General features: G+C 37.3%; 1 protein-coding gene across 4 annotated transcripts in view; it reads left to right on the forward strand.

The window, feature by feature from the left end:
• CFAP54 (cilia and flagella associated protein 54) overlaps positions 1-21,011 on the forward strand; it is a 499,063-nt gene that overhangs the window by 72,810 nt on the left and 405,242 nt on the right. For all 4 annotated transcript variants that reach the window (XM_049884120.1, XM_049884121.1, XM_049884122.1 and 1 more), the window contains 3 exons: positions 554-630; positions 8,106-8,234; positions 8,606-8,732. In XM_049884120.1, the coding sequence (XP_049740077.1) occupies positions 554-630; positions 8,106-8,234; positions 8,606-8,732 (333 nt within the window). The remainder of the gene's footprint in view (positions 1-553; positions 631-8,105; positions 8,235-8,605; positions 8,733-21,011) is intronic.

Genomic DNA, 21,011 nt, shown 5'->3' on the forward strand with positions numbered 1-21,011 from the left:
AGTTGTCAAGGATTTCATTTTATTGGATCCACAATCAACACTCATGGAAGCAGCAATCAAGAAATCAAAAGATGCATTGCACTGGGCAAATCTGCTGCAAAAGACCTCTTTAAAGTGTTAAAAACCAAAGACGTCACTTTGAGGACTAAGGTGCTGCTGACCCAAGCCAAGGCTTTGTGTATCTCATATGCACCCGAAATCAAGGTTCTTGGTTTTGATGTATTGACAGATGCTTTGAAAATGTCTTAGATAAAGCAAAAAAATTAATTATGTGAAAGAAACAAGTTAGTATTTAATGAATTTCTGTAGTGTTGAATTATTTCTAATAGCATGAGTAATTAAAAAGATAACCAATTTAGCATAACTTTTAAGATTACTCACTGCTATATTTTCATTTTTCTTTCTGCTCCTTTCTTTTTCTCTCCTCCCTCCTTCTTTGCCTTTCTATTTTTTCTTTTTCCTGCTCACTCCTTCACCTTTTCTTTTTTTTCCTACTTCTCCTCCTTCTTTCCCTCCCTCCCTCCCTGCTCTTTCTCTCTCTCTTTTTTTACAGAGTTATCTTTAAGAAAAGGGAATGGTGAATTGCCTATTAACTTGAAAGGGAGCTCGGAAATTCTTCCAATATTACAGGTATTACAAAATATTTTAGAAAATACAGTTAAAAACAAATGTAAAATTTGTAAATGTATAATGGTTAATTGTAGAAATAATTTTTAAAAATTTAAGAATTTATGTTTTTTTCTTTGTACACTGAAAATTACAGGGACTTTTTAAAAATAACTTTTGCTTGTATTCTAGAAAAAATTCTTTAATTTTATTGATATTTTCAATGTGTTGTGATTCATAGACTTATAGAGCAGGGATGTTCCACTCAGCACATAACGCTGACAGATTAAATAAGTTACTGCCTGTATAAAATCCACTTACAACAATGCCTGGCTCATGGAAGTGAGCTTTAGTTTAAGAGAAGAAAGGGAATGAGGAGATAAATGGCTATTCCTCTTTTCCTTGATTATTCTTCCCTTCTGGCATTCTAAGTATTTCCTTATTTCATGAATTGTGTTATTGAACTGAACGGGAGTCTAGGGAACTGTCTTATATATCTGTCATCTATCTAATAAACATTCATTTATTTATAGGCAAGCTCTACAACAGAATTTTCCAAACTCTGTCCTAGGTAATGCTAATACTATGCTTTAGAAAAGGATGCCATAATCAAATGATCTTGGGTGACTTTGGATTAAACAAAATAGATTTATTTACTGTGAGACTTCTCAGAAGCATTGATTTATTTACGTGTACTGCAGTTCTCCAAGAAGGAGATATAGAATACCATATGTTCCATCATTTGAGAATAAAACCTCTTTCAACCCCTTTGGAATACCTATTTAGAAGTGTTTCATGGACTGTAGCTGAAAAATACTTCTTTAGAGAGGAAGCCAATGGACTATATTTTGGTTTGCTTGATTTAGTTTATAAAGTATAATTTTAAATTGCAAAAGTAATATTAATATTGGAGAATGTTTCAAGGCATAAAAAATGAAGAAGTGAAGAAAAATTCAATGACTTTACCCTACCAAGATAAATATTACAGTTTTTCTATATTCTCTTTTAGACCCTTTCACAATTTTAACACAGAAGCGTTCTGTTTTTTAATGTTATTTCATTAGCACTTTCCCTGTTACTGTATGTTAATCTTCATAATATTTTCTCTGAAAAATTGATTTGAATGTATGATATAAAATAATAAAAATATTGTAATGATGACCCATTTCCCTGTCTGCTGGCTTAAGAAACCAACATTATAGTATGGTTGAAACCCGTTTCCCCATTAACTCCTCCTCATCACATTGTCCTTTTCCCCCACCTAGGAGTAACTGCCGTTCTAAATATGGTGATTATAAATTCCAGGCATTTTAATATTTTTATTACATATGCATGTATTCTTAAGCAGTAGAGAGTATTGTTTTGCCTGTTTTTAAATTTATATAAAGTGTCATCCTGTATGAATTCTTCTGCAGCTTGATATTTGCTGAATTTTGTAAGATTCACCCAAGTTTGTTTGCATAGTCATCATCGGGGCTGTTTAACTGGTCAGCAAGGTACGCAGGGGCTTTCTTGTGCTTACTTACTGATCTGTACTGCACAATTTCATCACAAGTAATTCCTTGCATACTTTGCGTATTTGGTAATTGGTCCTTAGTCATAATGCTTTCATTTTCACTGCTACACCCAACTTGCTCAAGGCTGCCGAGTAAATGGTAGAGTAGAGATTTGAACTTTTATTTGTTGCCTTCAAAGTCCAGGCTTTTAGCCACTATGCTATGCTGCTTCTTGATTGAAAAAAAAAAAAAAAAAAGTATCTTCAGGATATCTACATAAAAGTATTTTCCCAATGTGTAGATTTAAACCACTTTTATTGGCTATTAATAATAACACTATCTCCCCCCTTTCATATCCCTTTAATATATAAAAACCAATATTAATTTTAGAAGTGTTATTTTATCTATGCCTCTACTATTCAGGAGATGAAGTTTTGGGTTCTTTATGCTGTGTTGTGATTTTGAAGTGAGCTAGAGTTGAGAAATCTAAATTGGGAACAAAGAATGTTTGATTGGCATGAAGAGATTGGAAGCATAATAGCTGTCTGCCAGTGGTTTTTCCAGGGATCGCTTAGGACACTTGTTAAATATGCTGATCTCTATTTCTCAATCCAGAAATACTGAACCATAATTTTGTGTAGAGTTCTTAAAAGTTCATGATTCCAGGTATGTGCCTCTTAAAAGTTCCTCAGTAATTGATCAATTTCAGACTGCAGAAGTTGGTAAAAACCTTCTATTTCTTCATCTTTGGCATTAGTGGTTGGTGCGTAAATTTGCATAATGGTTGTATTAACTGGCCTTCCTTGTAGGCATATGAGTATTATCACTGACAGTGTTGTACTTCAGGATGAATCTTGAAATGTTCTTTTTGACAGTGAATGTGATGCCACTCCTGTTCAAGTTGTCATTCCTGGCACAGTAGCGCATATGATTGTCTGATTGAAAATGGCCACTATCAGTCCATTTCCGCTCACTAATGCCTAGGATACCTATCTTTAAGTGTTCCATTTCATTTTTGACAACTTCCAATTTTCCTAATAATTTCAGAATTATTAAACTGAAACCACTTTGTACACTCCACATTCTGACTATTAGTGGATGTTTGCAGCTGTTTCTTCTCATTTTGAGTCATGCCATATCAGCAAATAAAGGTCCTGAAAGCTTGACTCCATCTATATCATTAAGGCGGACTCTACTTTGAGGAGGCAGCTCTTCCCTAGCTGTATTTTGAGTGCCTTCCAACCTGACGGGCTCATTTTCTGTCACTGTATCAGACAATGTTTGCTGCTATTCATAAGGTTTTCACTGGCCAATTTTTTTTAGGGGTAGATTGCCAGGTCCTTCTTCCTCGTGTGTCTTAGTCTGGAAGCTCTGCTGAAACCTGTCCACCATGGGTGACCCTGCTGGTATTTGAAATACTGGTGGCAAAGCTTCCAACATCACAGCAAGACACAAGTCACCACAGTACGACAAACGGGCAGATAAGATTTGCAATTGTGCAAATCTGCTGCAAAAGACCCCTTTAAAGTGTCAAAGTGCACAGATGTCACTTTGAGGACTAAGGTGCACATGAATCAAGCCATGGCATTTTCAGTTGCCTCATATGTGTGTGAAAGCTGAACAATGAATAAGGAAGACCGAAGAAGAATTGATGCCTTTGAATTGTGGTGTTTGGGAAGAATATTGAATATAGCATAGACTGCCAGAAGAATGAACAAATCTGTCTTGGAAGAAGTACAGCCAGGATGTGCCTTAGAAGGGAGGATGGCAAGACTTTGTCTCACATACTTTGGACATGTAATCGGGATGGACCAGTCCCTGGAGAAGGACATCATGTTTGGTAGAGAGTCACTGCAAAAGAGGAAGACCCTTGACGAGATGGATTGACACAGTGGCTGCAGCAATGGGCTCAAACATAGCTACGATTGTGAGGGTAACCAGGCGGTGTTTTGTTCTGTTGTACACAGGGTTGCCATGAGTCAGAACCAACTTGATGGCACCTAACACCAACAACTACAGAAGTTCCCTAAGTAGTTTTTAAGGATACTAGAGTTCGAGTTCTTAAGGATACTAGTTAGTAGTGGGCTAGCACATATTTTCTGAGACTTCCTAGGACAGGAACAGGAAGTTAAAAAGTGGAAGTTACAAAGGGTTACATTTTGACTTGAGATAGAAAGTTTCTAGCAATAAAAGTCACTAAAAGAAATGGCTTTGTTAGAAGGTGGCAATTTTCCCTCGATCGCAAAAACTGAAGACCATTTATGAACTGTTGCTACCGTTATTTAAATTAGAAAACAATGTATCCTTTCCTTGAGATGCTTTATTGCCATCTGCTGGAAAATTGTCAAAATTGATCTTCAAGTTGTGATGGCTACAGTGTGACTAGCACCCCTAAAGCTGTGCAACACATAGCGTGCCCAGCTGTACTGGAGTGTATACTAGATCTATGAGAGATGATTCATTGGTGTGCTGTAAGAGCACAGCAGTTGGTGTTGGAAGACCTGGACTTGAGTCCTGACTCAGATATTGACTGTATGATCTTTAATGAGTTATTTCATCTGTTTATGTGTTCTCATCTGTAAAATTAGAAGGGTAGTACCTATTCCACTAGGTTGTTATAGAGATGAAATGAGATGCATTGATGAAATTGTATAAACTAATACCTGGCACATAGTAGAGACTGTTTTCCTCTCATGCTTCATATAGAGCACTGACTCTCAACCTTGGGTTTTCAGACACATCTGAAGGGGTGTGAAGTGGGAAGAGGAAGTGAGAATATATTGCAAGGAGAATCCACAAATCCATATGCTCACTTAGCAGAGTCTGTAAAAAAAAAACAACAACCAAATCAGGTGTTGTCTAGATGGTTTTGACTCATGGCAACTCCCTGTGTCAGAGTGGAACTGTGCTTCACGGGGTTTTCAGTGGCTGATTTTTTGCAAGTATATTGCTGGGCCTTTCTACTGAGGCATGTCTGGGTAGACTAGAACCTCCAACTTTTCAGTTAGCAGCAAGCATGTTAAATAGAATCTGTAGATAGGATAAATTATATATCTTGCATATATATATGCTACTATTTTTAAAAATGTTTGAGATGCTGTTGTGATTACATAAAAACATATTTAAAAGTTTCACTGAATATATAACAGCTATTTTTTAATCAGTAGATTATAAAATTATGGTAACTAATGAGTATCAACCTCATAGAACTGTGACAAGTAAAAGGCGAATCTATATAAAACATGTAGCACAGAACCTGGTAAGTTTTAATTAAACGTTAACTGTGATGGTAATGGTGATGATGATGATGAAGAAGAAGGAGGAGGAGAAGGGGAGGGAGAAAGGGAAGAGAAGGAGGAAGTGGAGAAAAGTATGTGGGTGTGTGGGGGTATTTGAAATTTTGGGGGTTAAAACGGTATCCTTAGAGACTTCTGTTTCTGGCAGTATGGCAAACTAGATAACCCCAAAAGCCTGCTTCTACAAAACATCTAGATGTTTTGGACAGAAGTGAACAACTATCCTCAACTACACTGCAGAGCTCAGAAGAAAGTAAGGTGAATCCCAGGGCTCAAAATAGAAAGGGGAAATGAAAACCAGAATGGCAATTTTAAGAGTAGATGATGCAGCAGCTGGCAGGTGTGGGGTGGATGGACTCAGCTACAAAGAAGCTTTAATTTTTAATAGCCATCCAGGGATAAGAGATGAGGCTTGGATATAAGAAAGGGATGTGTGTGTGAGGGGGCGGGGTATAGGGGACTGAAACTGACAACCCTCCTCCCCTATAAAGTTGGAGACCTTTTGGTACAGTAGTTAAGAGCTACAGCCCCTCACCAAAAGGTCGGCAGTTCGAATCCACCAGCTGCTCCTTAGAAACCCTGTGGGGCAGTTCTACTCTGTAGAGTTAGAAACTGCAAAAGGCTACAACCTAGGAAAAATAGATTAGAAAAAAAAAATCTACCCATCTTCATAGGGAAATATCTCAGCTTGGGTACTCAGAAGGGGGAAGGATGGGAGAGAATCTTCCCTGATGATTTGTAACCTTGGGCCTGCCCTCAGATAGGTTTGTTATTTGAATTTTGCTACTTAGATTGCTTGGGAACTTCCATTCTCATAAATTTATACAAAAAGAATACTGAGCCTGTGCTTCTGAATGGAGAATTTGTTCATTACACATACACACACACAACAAATTTAGTGTATTTTAAGAATACAAGAATGATTTATCACTAGAGAACCTATAATGCACTACACCACATTAGCAGATTAATGGGAAGTAAAAAATCTAGGTAAGGAGATGCAAAAAAAAATGCATTTGACAAAATTCAGCAAATTGAACAACCATCCTTTTAAAAAATAATTCGGCAAATTAGGAAAAGAACTTTGGTATCTGTTAAAAGGTGTCACCCAAAGACCTTTAGCAAATGTTATATTTATGGAAGAAGATTAGAAACAGTCAGTTTATACTGATCCAATAACATAAAGATATCTGTCGTCCTTCCATTCAACATGTCTTGGAGGTCTTAGACAGCTGAATAAAAAAAGAAAAGAGAATAAAAGGTATAAGGGTTGTAAAGGAAGTATCAGCCTTGTGTTTATTCACAGAGAAGTATAATACTTTGCAACATTTTTAATAATAGGAATCTAAAGTCCAACAACAGAAGAGTGGATACATAAATTGTGACATATTCCTCAGTGTAATGCTATTTCATTGTAGCCACGAAGAGTGGTCTGGATTGTCAGATTGACATCACTGCTATGTCCTTCTATAGTCTCCTTCACATTATAGGGGGTAGACCTGGAGCTATGTTTCCCAGTGTCTCACTTCCATATGGTTCTAGCTAGTCTTCCAATGAGGGTCTTTGCATGAATTTGTAATGCAGGAGGAAGGAGAGATTTCTTATTGTTCAGTGGCACATGGCAGATGTGAATTTATCAGCCCTCCTGGGCAAGCTCTTGCAATTGACCTGTTTCAGTCAGTAGCTTTTTGAGGTTGTTGTCAGCAGCCTTCTAGAGATTCTTAGATTCACAGAGACTGAGAAAGCTCTTGGGCATTGGTTGCAGCAAAATAGTCATTGGCAGCTTCCTTGACCTTTGCTCCCCCACACACCTCTGATTCTCTATTAAATCCTTTTTGGCTTAGAGTTCCTAGAGTAGTTTTGTGATCATGACCAAACCCTGAATGAAACTTTGAGTAACACATACCAGCATGAATAGGTTTCAACCACATATGGTTGTATGAAAAAAAGATACTATGGAATTTTACAAGAGAAATTTAAAATATGCAAAGCGATATTACATATTGTTGATGTATACATACACATGTAGTAAAAGTTTGAAAAGAGGCAAAGAAATGGTAAACACCAAATTCAGGGAAGTGGCTACTCTAGAGGTGGAGAAAGGGAATGGCATTGTGGACCGCTATACAGAGGATCTTAGTTTTATCCATGTGTGTGCTTGTTTTATTCCCTTAAAAATATCTGGAGATGTGGAAAATGTGGAAGTTTGAACAAAGCTGGCTACTCTTTATATTACCCTCTATGAAAGGGTCTTCCTTTTTGAAAAACAATGTATAGACCATTGGGTTTGATGGTCTGTAAGTTTTTTAAGTTTAACATTACAGCTCTGAGATCCTGTTTTTTTTTTAAAAAAAATCAATATGTTTCTTTTAAAAATGCAGTATATGAAAATGACAAATTACGTGAGCTCTGTTTTTAAGTTTACTCTGCAGTTGGTAAATCAGAATTTTGAAAACCATAAATGGAAATTATATGCATGCATGTGAAAATTTATATTTGGGAAAATGATGAAATTTATTATTTTTGTCTTTATTGATAGTAATCCATGTTTAATAAAAGACAGTACACTTAATAAGAAATATAACATTGTTGATGTTTGAGTATTTAAATTTGTTTTTTAATTATTGTTAAAAGGAGTTAGAAGGTTTTGCGTGTGATTTTTCCCTTATGTTTTCCTTTTCTTTTTTTGTTTATAAAATTATTTTAGAAAAACCCTGATGAACAATTATATTTCGCTTATGGACTTCTTGACAAAGTGATTGGGGCAATAAATTTGAATTGCGTGTTAACTACTTTGCCAAATGGATCATCAGTAATTGATCACTGTTATACCAAGGTAAGAATGGAAAAATCTTACAATAGATTCAAGTTGTACTTAAGTAAGAAGAGGGCTGGCCTTGTAAGTAGGTAAGTAAAGTATAATTTGTGGTGGCTCCTCTCTCATAGGCCAGAAATGTATTTTGCCCCTCTTCCCAGAAGAAATCAGAGAGAGTGAGGAGCCTTTGAATTTATCAGTTAAGAGGACACTGATGACTTCTAAAAGCATATTTATTCGTATATAAGCAAGATTGGAAAGGGTCGAGGAGTGAGAGAATTTGACGCCTAAGACTAAGATTATGACTTGAGGGATAATAAGACAACTATTTTTAGTGTGATTTGATAACTGTATTTCTTTTTTATTTTTGCCTCAACTCTCCTGGACCAAAGCACATCCAAGATGTGAATGGAAATATTTACAAACCAGTTACAGCAAATAGTTTCATGATGGATTTGCATCTTGAACTCATTCAAGCCCAGCACCGAATAGCCGTCATGCTTCTTGACCAATTAAAAGGTAGTAGTTGTCAAAGCAAATAAGTTGTTCTGAATCAATTTTAAGCCAAGTTCAAGTGTAGAATCAATTTAATTTGTAAATTGTGTTCTTGTTGACTGGGTGTTTTTCAGTAAGTTTTGTTATTTTTTTTCTTTTCTGATTAATATCAATAGATACCTTTCATTATTGCTTTTCACCTTGTGTAGCAAATCAGTAAACTTCTAAAAAAATTAAATTAATTGTATTTGTTGGAGTTATAGTAAGTTATTGGTATTTTGTTAATTCAATTGAGCAAATATTTATTGAATGTGTGCTATGATACAGACATCATATTCGGCTTGGTACAAATAAGACACAGCCTCTGCTTTTGAGCTTCTAGGTAAGTAAGCCATTTGTAACAGCGGATGTTAATAAATGTTGTAACATAGGTGTGCTCTGAGTGTTTGAGTACACAGAAAGAGGGCATCTACCTTAGACAAGGAAGTTAAGAATGGCTGCCTAGAAGAGGGGATAGTTGACCAGAAAGCTAGTAAAAGTTTTCTCCATGAAGAAACTAGAAAAGGCGGTAATCGTTTTGGATAGAGGAATTAGCTTTTAGGAAGGTGGCAGCAGACAATTGCATGGTACAATTTAGGAACTGCTAGAATTCTGTTACGGCTGGAGTAAAAAGCACACGTGGGGGATGATAGGCAATAAGCTCACAGAGGTCGATTATGGTTAGATTTCAAAGGGCTGAGGCATTTGTACTTTATTCTGGAAGCCACTGAAAAAATTCAGAAAGACATCTCTATCTCTAACAGCGGTGGATCTAAGTTGTAGCTTATTATTGCCTCATTACTGGGTAGTGAGATCAAAGTATTAAAAAAAGATACCAACAGTAATACATAATATACATACAAATAACACATTTATCTGAGTTCCAAAATAAGGTTTAACATCATTAGGTCTAAAAATTCTTCTATGTTAGGTTAAATTTTAACAAAGTTGAGCTACTCTCGCATGGTTATATAGCCAATATTTATATAACTACCACTTGTCCATTTTAAATTACCAGTAATTATAGGATAGAACTAAGTATTATAGCCTAATAAGACCTCTGATTGCCATCTAAAGCATTTGAATGTCACTAAATACCACTAAATAGAATTAATCAGATGCTGGTTAGTTTAAAAGAGGGTGCATTGTGAGCCACCGTACTCTAGAGACTGGGCAATGCAGGAAGATGGGAAAAATAACTGTACTGGAAGACAACAAAAATAATCTTAATTTAACGATATAAGGATTGGAAAGGAAGAAACAAAACTTATTATTTCCACATAATATGATTGTCCATCAAGAAAATGCGAAAGAACCTACCAAATATATGCATATATAATACCTATATAATATATACATAATTGTATTTCTATACACCAGCAACAAGCAGTTAGAAAACATAATAAAAAAAGATATTTTCAACTATAAAATATCAAAGGATTTCATCTAACCAGAGACCTACAAGCATAAAAAAAAAATCGTGTGCCATCGAGTTGATTCCAACTCATAGTAACCGTATAGGACAGTAGAGCTGCCCCATAGAGTTTCCAAAACTATAATCTTTATGGAAGCAGACTACCCCATCTTTCTCCCATGGAGTGGCTGGTGGATTTGAGCTGCCAATCTTTTGATTGCAGCTGAGCACTTAACCATTGTGCAACCAGGGCTCCTTAAAAAAAGGGAAAAAAAAAACTTTATTAAAAAGTATTAAAGAAGAATCAGATAAAAGGACATAGCCTGTGTTTATGGTAAGAAGACCAAATATCATAATGGTGACAGTTTTCGTCAAATGATCTATAGATTCAAATGCAATTCCAATCAAAATCTCAGTAGGTTTTCATAGATCTTGACAAACTTTACAAAATTTAGGTGAAAAACAAAGGGCCAAGAATTACTAAGGCATTCTTGAAGAAAAAAAGAAATCAGGGGTGTCTTTGGGGTTTAATTCTATCATATTTCAAGGTTTATTTCAAAGTGGTAGGATTGTCGTTCACTGGGATAATTAGATAGCCATACTGGAAAAAATGAAATTATATTCCTTATCGTTCCATACATAAAAATAACTTTCAGATTCATTAGAGTTCAATGTAAGAAAAAAAAAAAACTTAACAATATAAGTTTTTAATTGCCATTGAATTGCCATTGAATTGATTCCAACTCATGATAACCCCATGTGTGTCAGAGTAGAACAGTGCTACATAGGGTTTTCAATGACTGATTTCTTGAAAGTAGATTGCCAGGCCTTTCTTCTGAGGCACCTGTGGATGGACTTGAACCTACAACTTTTCAGTTAGCTGCAGAGTGCGTTAACCGTGTGCATTAACCAGGGACCTGGAGGTAGTGTGTTTTGGTTGGAATATGTTGTTCTTATTGTTAGGTGCCATCAAGTCAGTTCCAGCTCATAGCAACCCTATGTATAACAAAACGAAACACTGCCCAGTCCTGTGCCATCCTCACAGTCATTATGCTTGAGGCCATTGTTGCAGACACTGTGTTAACACATCTTGTTGAGGGTCTTCCTCTTTTTCGCTGGCCCTCTGTTTTACCAAGCATGATGTCCTTCTCCAGGAACTGGTCCCTCCTGCTAACATGTCCAAAGTATGTGAGACGAAGTCTTGGTATCCTTGCTTCTAAGGAGCATTCTGGCTGTACTTCTTCCAAGACAGATTTGTTCATTCTTCTGGCAATCCATGATATATTGAATATTCTTCATCAGCATCATAATTCAAAGTGTCAGTTCTTCTCTGGTTTTTCTTATTCATTATCCAGCTTTCACATGCATGTGAAAGCACCATGGCTTGTGTCAGGTGCACCTTAGTCCTTAAAGTGACACTTCACTTTTTAACACTTTAAAGACGTCTTTTGCAGCAGATTTGCCCAACGCAATGTGTCATTTGATTCCTTGACTGTTGATTCCATGGTTGTTGATTGTGGGTTCAAGTAAAATGAAATCCTTGACAACTTTAGTATTTTCTCTGTTTGTCATGATGTTGCTTATTGGTCCAGCTGAGAGGATTTTTGTTTTCTTTATGTTGAGGTGCAATCTATACTGAAGGCTGTAGTCTTTGATCTTCATCAGTGTTTCAAGTCCTCTTCACTTTCAGCAAGCAAGGTTGTGTCATCTGCATAATGCAGGTTGTTAATGAGAATATATAGGACGATATATTTCTGATTTTGGAGTAAGGAAGATCCTAAGCAAGATTAAAAAAGTGCTAACCCTAAAAGAAAAAGAATAATAAATCTGTATTGAAATTAAGAACTTCTGGTAATCAAACATTAAAAAATGAAAAGATATGCCACAACTTAGGAGAATATATTTGTTATCTGTATTATTGATAAATGATTAGTGTGTACACTATGTATAGAGTTCCAATACATCAAAACAGAAAAGATAAATAATAACAGAACAACGGGTAAAAAGACATAAACAGACCTTTCACAGAAGAGTAAATACTTATGGACAAAAAAATTATCCTACAACGTTGAACATTAGCATATGCTTTGACCTAGCCATGCCACTTCTAGGTATACCCTAGAAAATTTCTTGAATATGTACACCAAAAGACAGGTATAAAGATGTTTGCAGAAGTGTTCATAATAGCAAAAAGCTAGAAACAACCCAAATATCTACTAGTAGGAGAATTGATAAATAAATAAATTCACAAACAGGAATATTTTATATCAGTGAAAAATGGCCAACATGAATGAATCTTAGAAGCATAATTTTAATTTTAAAACAGCAAGTTTTAGAAGACCATATTCAGTATGATACCATTTTATGTAGAGTTCAAAAACAAAGAAAACTAACCAAAGTATTCTTCAGGCATACAATATATTGTGCATAATAAATCCATACAATAATTGGCAAAGCTATGTATTAAAAATTACTCGATTGTATATAAATAAACCATATGTAGAAAACTATATTATTTGGTATGGTAAAATAACAGATGGCCCATAAAATCTGGAAATATAGATTGAAGATGTCTTTGGTGACATTATATATATTCACCTATGTTTCTAGATATTGTTAATACCCTCTCTATATATAATCGAAGAGAATGATAACACAGAATTTAGGATGATGGTTCTTTGTGGAGATGGCAGGGGGATGACATAGGAGGGAGGAAGATATATGTAGATGTAAGTGACTGGTCCCCCACGTGTCTGTCAGTTTGTCATACTGTGGGGGCTTGTGTGTTGCTGTGATGCTGGAAGATATGCCACCGGTATTCAGATACCAGCAGGGTGGCCCACGGAGGACAGGTTTCAGCTGAGCTTCCAGACTAAGACAGACTAGGAAGAAGGACCCGGCAGTCTACTTCTGCAAAGCATTAGCCAGTGAAAACCTTATGAATAGCAGCGGAACATTCTCTGATATAGTGCTGAAAGATGAGCCCCCCAGGTTGGAAGGCACTCAAAAGATGCCTGGGGAAGAACTGCCTCCTCAAAGTACAGTAGGCCTTAATGACATGGATGGAGTAGAGTTTTCAGGACCTTCATTTGCTGATGTGGCATGACTCAAAATGAGAAGAAACAGCTGAAAACATCCATTAATAACTGGAAGCTGGAATGTATGAAGTATGAATCTAGGAAAATTGGAAATCGTCAAAAATGAAATGGAATGCATAAACATCGATATTGTAGGCATTAGTGAGCTGAAATGGACTGGTATTGGCCATTTTGAATCAGACAATCGTATAGTCTACTATGCTAGGAATGACAATTCGAAGAGGAGTGGTGTTGCATTCATCGTCAAAAAGAACATTTCAAGATCTATCCTGAAGTACAACGCTGTCAGTGATAGGATAATATCCATAAGCCTACAAGGAAGACCGGTTAATACGACTATAATTCAAATTTACTCACCAACCACTAAGGCCAAAGATGAAGAAATAGAAGATTTTTATCAGCTGCTACAGTCTGAAATTGATCGAACGTGCAATCAAAATGCATTGATAATTATTGGCAATTGGAATGCGAAAGTTGGAAACAAAGAAGATGGATCAGTAGTTGGAAAATATGGTCTTGGTGATAGAAACAATGCCGGAGATCGAATGATAGAATTATGCAAGACCAACGACTTCTTCATTGCAGATACCGTCTTTCACCAACATAAACGGTGACCATACACATGGACCTTGCCAGATGGAACACACAGAAATCAAATTGACTACATCTGTGGAAAGAGACGATGGAAAAGCTCAATATCATCAGTCAGAACAAGGCCAGGGGCCAACTGTGGAACAGACCATCAATTGCTCATATGCAAGTTCAAGCTGAAACTGAAGAAAATCAGAGCAAGTCCACGAGAGCCAAAATATGACCTTGAGTATATCCCACCTGAATTTAGAGACCATTTGAAGAATAGATTTGATGGATTGAACGCTAGTGACTTAAGACCAGATGAGTTATGGAATGACATCAAGGACATCATCCGTGAAGAAAGCAAGAGGTCACTGAAAAGACAGGAAAGAAAGAAAAGACCAAGATGGATGTCAGAGGAGACTCTGAAGCTTGCTCTTGAGCATCGAGCAGCTAAAGCAAAAGGAAGAATTGATGAAGTAAAAGAACTGAACAGAATATTTCAAAGGGCCTGTCAAGAAGACAAAGTAAAGTATCATAATGACCTGTGCAAGGAGCTGGAGATGGAAAACCAAAGGGGAAGAACACGCTCGGCGTTCCTCAAACTGAAAGAACTGAAGAAAAAATTCAAGCCTCGAGTTGCAATAGTGAAGGATTCCATGGGGAAAATATTAAATGAGGCAGGAAGCATCAAAAGAATATGGAAGGAATATACAGAGTCATTATACCAAAAAGAATTAGTTGATATTCAACCATTTCAAGAGGTGGCATATGATCAGGAACCGATGGTACTGAAGGAAGAAGTCCAAGCTGCTCTGAAGGCATTGGCGAAAAACAAGGCTCCAGGAATTGATGGAATATCAACTGAGATGTTTCAACAAACAGATGCAGTGCTGAAGGTGCTCACTCGTCTATGCCGAGAAATATGGAAGACAGCTTCCTGGCCAACTGACTGGAAGAGATCCATATTTATGCCTATTCCCAAGAAAGGTGATCCAACTGAATGTGGAAATTATAGAACAATATCATTAATATCATACACAAGCAAAATTTTGCTGAAGATCATTCAAAAACAGCTGCAGCAGTATATTGACAGGGAAATACTAGAAATTCAGGCTGGTTTCAGAAGAGGATGTGGAACCAGGGATATCATTGCTGATGTCAGATGGATCCTGGCTGAAAGCAGAAAATACCAGAAGGATGTTTACCTGTGTTTTATTGACTATGCAAAGGCATTTGACTGTGTGGATCATGACAAACTATGGATAACACTGCAAAGAATGGGAATTCCAGAACACTTAATTGTGCTCCTGAGGAACCTTTACATGGATCAAGAGGCAGTTGTTCGTACAGAACAAGGGGATACTGATTGGTTTAAAGTCAGGAAAGGTGTGCGTCAGGGTTGTATTCTTTCACCATACCTATTTAATCTGTATGCTGAACAAATAATATGAGAAGCTGGACTATGTGAAGAAAAACGGGGCATCAGGATTGGAAGAAGACTCATTAACAACCTGAGTTATGCAGATGACACAACCTTGTTGCAGAAAGTGAAAAGGACTTGAAGCACTTACTAATGAACATCAAAGAACAGCCATGGAAGCAGCAGTCAAGAAATCAAAAGACGCATTGCATTGGGCAAATCTGCTGCAAAGGACCTCTTCAAAGTGTTGAACAGCAAAGATATCACCCTGAGGACCAAGGTGCGTCGGACCCAAGCCATGGTATTTTCAATCACATCATATGCGTGTGAAAGCTGGACAATGAATAAGGAAGACCGAAGAAGAGTTGACGCCTTTGAATTGTGGTGTTGGCGAAGAATATTGAATATACCATGGACTGCCAAAAGAACGAACATTTCTGTCTTGGAAGAAGTGGGGCCAGAATGCTCCTTAGAGGCAAGGATGGCGAGATTGCGTCTTACATACGTTGGACATGTTGTCAGGAGGGATGCGTCCCTGGAGAAGGACATCATGCTTGGCAGAGTACGGGGTCAGCGGAAAAGAGGAAGACCCTCAACAAGGTGGATTGACACAGAGGCTGCAACAAGGAGCTCAAGCATAACAACGATTGTTAGGATGGCGCAGGACCGGGCAGTGTTTCATTCTGTTGTGCATAGGGTCGCTATGAATCGGAACCGACTCGATGGCACCTAACAACAACTACAAGTCACTGGTAACTTGGGTAACTAGTTCTTGAGTTGGGTGGTGGCTTGCATGTTACTTATATTAATGTGCTTTACAACACACATATAAGTTAAACATATTTCTGTGTTTATCAAATAAAATATATAAAACCCAAAAACCCATTGTCGTCGAGTCAATTCCGACTCATAGCGAGCCTATAGGGCAGTGCAGAATTGCCCGTAGAGTTTTCAAGGAGCTCCTGGTGGACTCGAACTGCCAACCTTCTGGTTAACAGCCATAGCTCTTAACCACTCTGCCACCAGGATTTCTAAAATATATAAAGATAATTAAAAAATATATATATATATAAAGATAATTAAAAATTTGATTGTTTCCCCCTGAAAATTATAGAACGTGCTAAGAGAGTTAACAGTGGTAAATTGTTTCCTCCAACTTTTTGCTTTGAAAATATTTCAAACCTACAGAAAAATCGAAGGAGTAATATAATGGCTACACACACACTATTCACTTAGATTTGCTAATTGTTAATATTTCACCTGGGCAGTGTTTCGTTCTGTCATACACAGGGTCGCTATGAGTTGGAACCACCTCATTGGCACCTAGGAACAGCACCATTTTGCCACAGTTACTGTCTCTCTATATGCATAACTCATAGTGACCCTTTGTACAACAAAACAAAACAATTCCCAGTCCTGTGCCATCCTCACAATTATTGCTGTGTTTGATCCCATTGTTGTAGTCACTGTGTCAACCTCTCTCATCGAGGGTCTTCGTCTTTTTCACTGACTCCCTACCTTATCAAACATGATGTCCTTCTCCAGGGACTAATGCCTCCCGATAACATATCCAAAGTACGTGAGACGAAGTCTCGCCATCCTCACTTCCAAGGAGCACTCTGGCTGTACTTCTTTCAAGACAGGCTTGTTTGTTCATTGATACAATTGTTCGTTGATACAATTATATATGTATATATATAACACAATTATTATATAGCCAACTTTCAAATTGCTGTATGTATTCCGTACATATCGTTTTGGGGAAAAAATGACTTAAAAAAAAATCCAGGATCAAGTCAAGGATCACTCATTGCATTTGTTGGACATATTCTTAAATCTAGAATAGCATCCCCAACCTTTTTTTTCATGACATTGATGTTTTTGAAGACATGTTTCTAGTATATTTCACGATCGGATTTTCCTGGTAGTTTCTCATGGTTATGTAGGTGATGTTGTGTATGTCCCATTATATCACACTAGATGTTACATATACTGTCAATTTGTCCTATTATTGGTGAGTTAAAGTGCTATCCCTTTGTTAAGGTGATGTCTACCCGACCTCTCTATTGTCAAGGTACCTTTACCTTTACCCCTTAGTACTGAAAAAATAATCTGATTGTACAATGGTGATTTTCTAATTGAATTATTCCTGCTACGTTTATTGCTGACATTCTTTTGTAAAGAAGAACGGTCCCGCCTCTGTCTCTTTTATATTTTTTAGTAACATTGTAGACTGGATTCCTTTTTTATTCAATATTTTAAAGTCAGTTATCATCATTGTTCTTTCTGATGCTCATAGTCACAAATTTTGTCAGTGGGAGACTCTTTAAACTAGATCCTGTATTCTTTTTCACATGTTCCCATTATTCTTTGAGCAATTTCTTGCTTTCTGCACAACAACATACTCTAGACTTATTGTATGCTTTCTCTACCCAATACCTGAAATCACCAATTTCGTTCCTTTTGGTAGGGAATAATATTTAGAAACCAATATCTGTGAGTGTGAAGTGCTTTTTGCTATTTGGGGTGTCAACTAGTTCTTTTTTTTTTTAGTAACTATTATTGAGCTTCAAGTGAATGTTTACAAATCAAGTCAAACTGTCACATATAAGTTTATATACACCTTACTCTGTACTCCCACTTGCTCTCTCCCTAATGAGTCAGCTCTTCCAGTCTCTCCTTTCGTCACAATTTTGCCAGCTTCCAACTCTCTCTATCCTCCCATCCCCGCTCCAGACAGGAGATGTCAACACAGTCTCAAGTGTGCATCTGATACAGATAGCTCACTCTTCATCAGCATCTCTCTCCCACCCACTGTCCAGTCCCTTTCATGTCTGATGAGTTGTCTTCGGGGATGGTTCCTGTCCTGTGCCAACAGAAGGTTTGGGGACCATGACCGCTGGGATTCCTCTAGTCTCAGTCAGACCATTAAGTCTGGTCTTTTTATGAGAATTTGGGGTCTGCATCCCACTGATCTCCTGCTCCCTCAGAAGTTCTCTGTTGTGCTCCCTGTCAGGGCAGTCATCGGTTGTAGCTGGGCACCAACTAGTTCTTCTGGTCTCAGGATGATGTAGGTCTCTAATTCATGTGGCCCTTTCTGTCTCTTGGGCCCTTAGTTATCGTGTGACCTTGGTGTTCCTCATTCTCCTTTGATCCAGGTGGATTGAGACCAATTGATGCATCTTAGATGGCCGCTTGTTAGCATTTAAGACCCCAGACGCCACATTTCAAAGTGGGATGCAGAATGTTTTCATAATAGAATTCTTTTGCCAATTGACTTAGAAGTCCCCTTAAACCATGGTCCCCAAACCCCCGCCCTTGCTCCGCTGACCTTTGAAGCATTCAGTTTATCCCGGAAACTTCTTTGCTTTTGGTCCAGTCCAGTTGAGCTGACCTTCCATGTATTGAGTATTGTCCTTCCCTTCACCTAAAGCAGTTCTTATCTACTAACTAATCTGTAAATAAACCTCTCCCACCCTCCCTTCATCCCCGCCTCGTAACCACAAAAGTGTGTGTTCTTCTCAGTTTATACTATTTCTCAAGATCTTATAATAGTGGTCTTATACAATATTTGTCCTTTTGCCTCTGACTAATTTCGCTCAGCATAATGCCTTCCAGGTTCCTCCATGTTATGAAATGTTTCACAGATTCATCACTGTTCTTTATCGATGCGTAGTATTCCATTGTGTGAATATACCACAATTTATTTACCCATTCATCTGTTGATGGACACCTTGGTTGCTTCCAGCTTTTTGCTATTGTAAAGAGAGCTGGAATAAACGTGGGTGTGCATTTATCTGTTTGTGTGAAGGCTCTTATTTCTCTAGGGTATATTCCGAGGAATGGGATTTCTGGATTGTATGGTAGTTCTATTTCTAACTGTTTAAGATAACGCCAGATAGATTTCCAAAGTGGTTGTACCATTTTACATTCCCACCAGCAGTGTATAAGAGTTCCAATCTCTCCGCAGCCTCTCCAACATTTATTATTTTGTGTTTTTTGGATTAATGCCAACCTTGTTGGAGTGAGATGGAATCTTATCTAGTTTTAATTTGCATTTCTCTAATGGCTAATGATCGAGACCGTTTTCTCATGTATCTGTTAGGTGCCTGAATATCTTCTTTAGTGAAGTGCATGTTCATATCCTTTGCCCACTTCTTGATTGGGTTGTTTGTCTTTTTGTGGTTGAGTTTTGACAGAATCATATAGATTTTAGAGATCAGGCGCTGGTCTGAGATGTCATAGCTGAAAATTCTTTCCCAGTCTGTAGGTGGTCTTTTTACTCTTTTGGTGAAGTCTTTAGATGAGCATAGGTGTTTGATTTTTAGGAGCTCTCAGTTATCTGGTTTCTCTTTGTCATTTTTGGTAATGTTTTGTATTCTGTTTATGCCCTGTATTAGGGCTCCTAGGGTTGTCCCTATTTTTTCTTCCATGATCTTTATCGTTTTAGTCTTTATGTTTAGGTCTTTGATCCACTTGGAGTTAGTTTTTGTGCATGGTGTGAGGTATGGGTCCTGTTTCATTCTTTTGCAAATGGATATCCAGTTATGCCAGCACCATTTGTTAAAAAGACTATCTTTTCCCCACTTAACTGACACTGGGCCTTTGTCAAATATCAGCTGCTCATACATGGATGGATTTATATCTGGGTTCTCATTTCTGTTGCATTGGTCTATGTGCCTGTTGTTGTACCAGTACCAGGCTGTTTTGACTACTGTGGCTGTATAATAGGTTCTGAAATCAGGTAGAGTGAGGCCTCCCACTTTCTTCTTCTTTTTCAGTAATGCTTTGCTTATCCGAGGCTTCTTTCCCTTCCATGTGAAGTTGGTGATTTGTTTCTCTATCACATTAAAAAATGACATTGAAATTTGGATCAGAAGTGCATTGTATGTATAGATAGCTTTTGGTAGAAGAGACATTTTTAGTATGTTAAGTCTTCCTATCCATGAGCAAGGTATGTTTTTCCACTTAAGTATGTCCTTTTTAATTTCTTGTAGTAGTACTTTGTAGTTTTCTTTGTATAGGTCTTTTACATCTTTAGTAAGATTTATTCCTAAGTATTTTATCTTCTTGGGGGCTACTGTGAATGGTATTGATTTGGTTATTTCCTCTTCGATGTTCTTTTTGTTGATGTAGAGGAATCGAAGTGATTTTTGGATGTTTATCTTATAACCTGAGACTCTGCCAAACTCTTCTATTAGTTTCAGTAGTTTTCTGGAGGATTCCTTAGGGTTTTCTGTGTATAAGATCATGTCATCTGCAAATAGAGATAATTTCACTTTCTCCTTGCCAATCCAGTTGCCCTTTATTTCTTTGTCTAGCCTAATTGCTCTAGCTAGGACCTCTAGCACAATGTTGAATAAGAGCGGTGATAAAGGGCGTCCTTGTCTGGTTCCCGTTCTCAAGGGAAATGCTTTCAGGCTCTCTCCATTTAGAGTGATGTTGGCTGTTGCCTTTGTGCCCTTTATTATGTTGAGGAGTTTTCCTTCAGTTCCTATTTTGGTGAGAGTTTTTATCATAAATGGGTGTTGGACTTTGTCAAATGCCTTTTCTGCATCAATTGATAAGATCATGTGGTTTTTGTCTTTTGTTTTATTTGTATGGTGGATTACATTAATGGTTTTTCTAATATTAAACCAGCCCTGCTAAATCCCACTTGGTCATGGTGGATTAATTTTTTGGTATGTTGTTGAATTCTATTGGCTAGAATTTTGTTGAGGATTTTTGCATCTATGTTCATGAGGGATATAGGTCTG

Source organism: Elephas maximus, chromosome 4, assembly GCF_024166365.1.
Source record: "Elephas maximus indicus isolate mEleMax1 chromosome 4, mEleMax1 primary haplotype, whole genome shotgun sequence".
In the NCBI taxonomy this organism is placed as follows: domain Eukaryota; kingdom Metazoa; phylum Chordata; class Mammalia; order Proboscidea; family Elephantidae; genus Elephas; species Elephas maximus.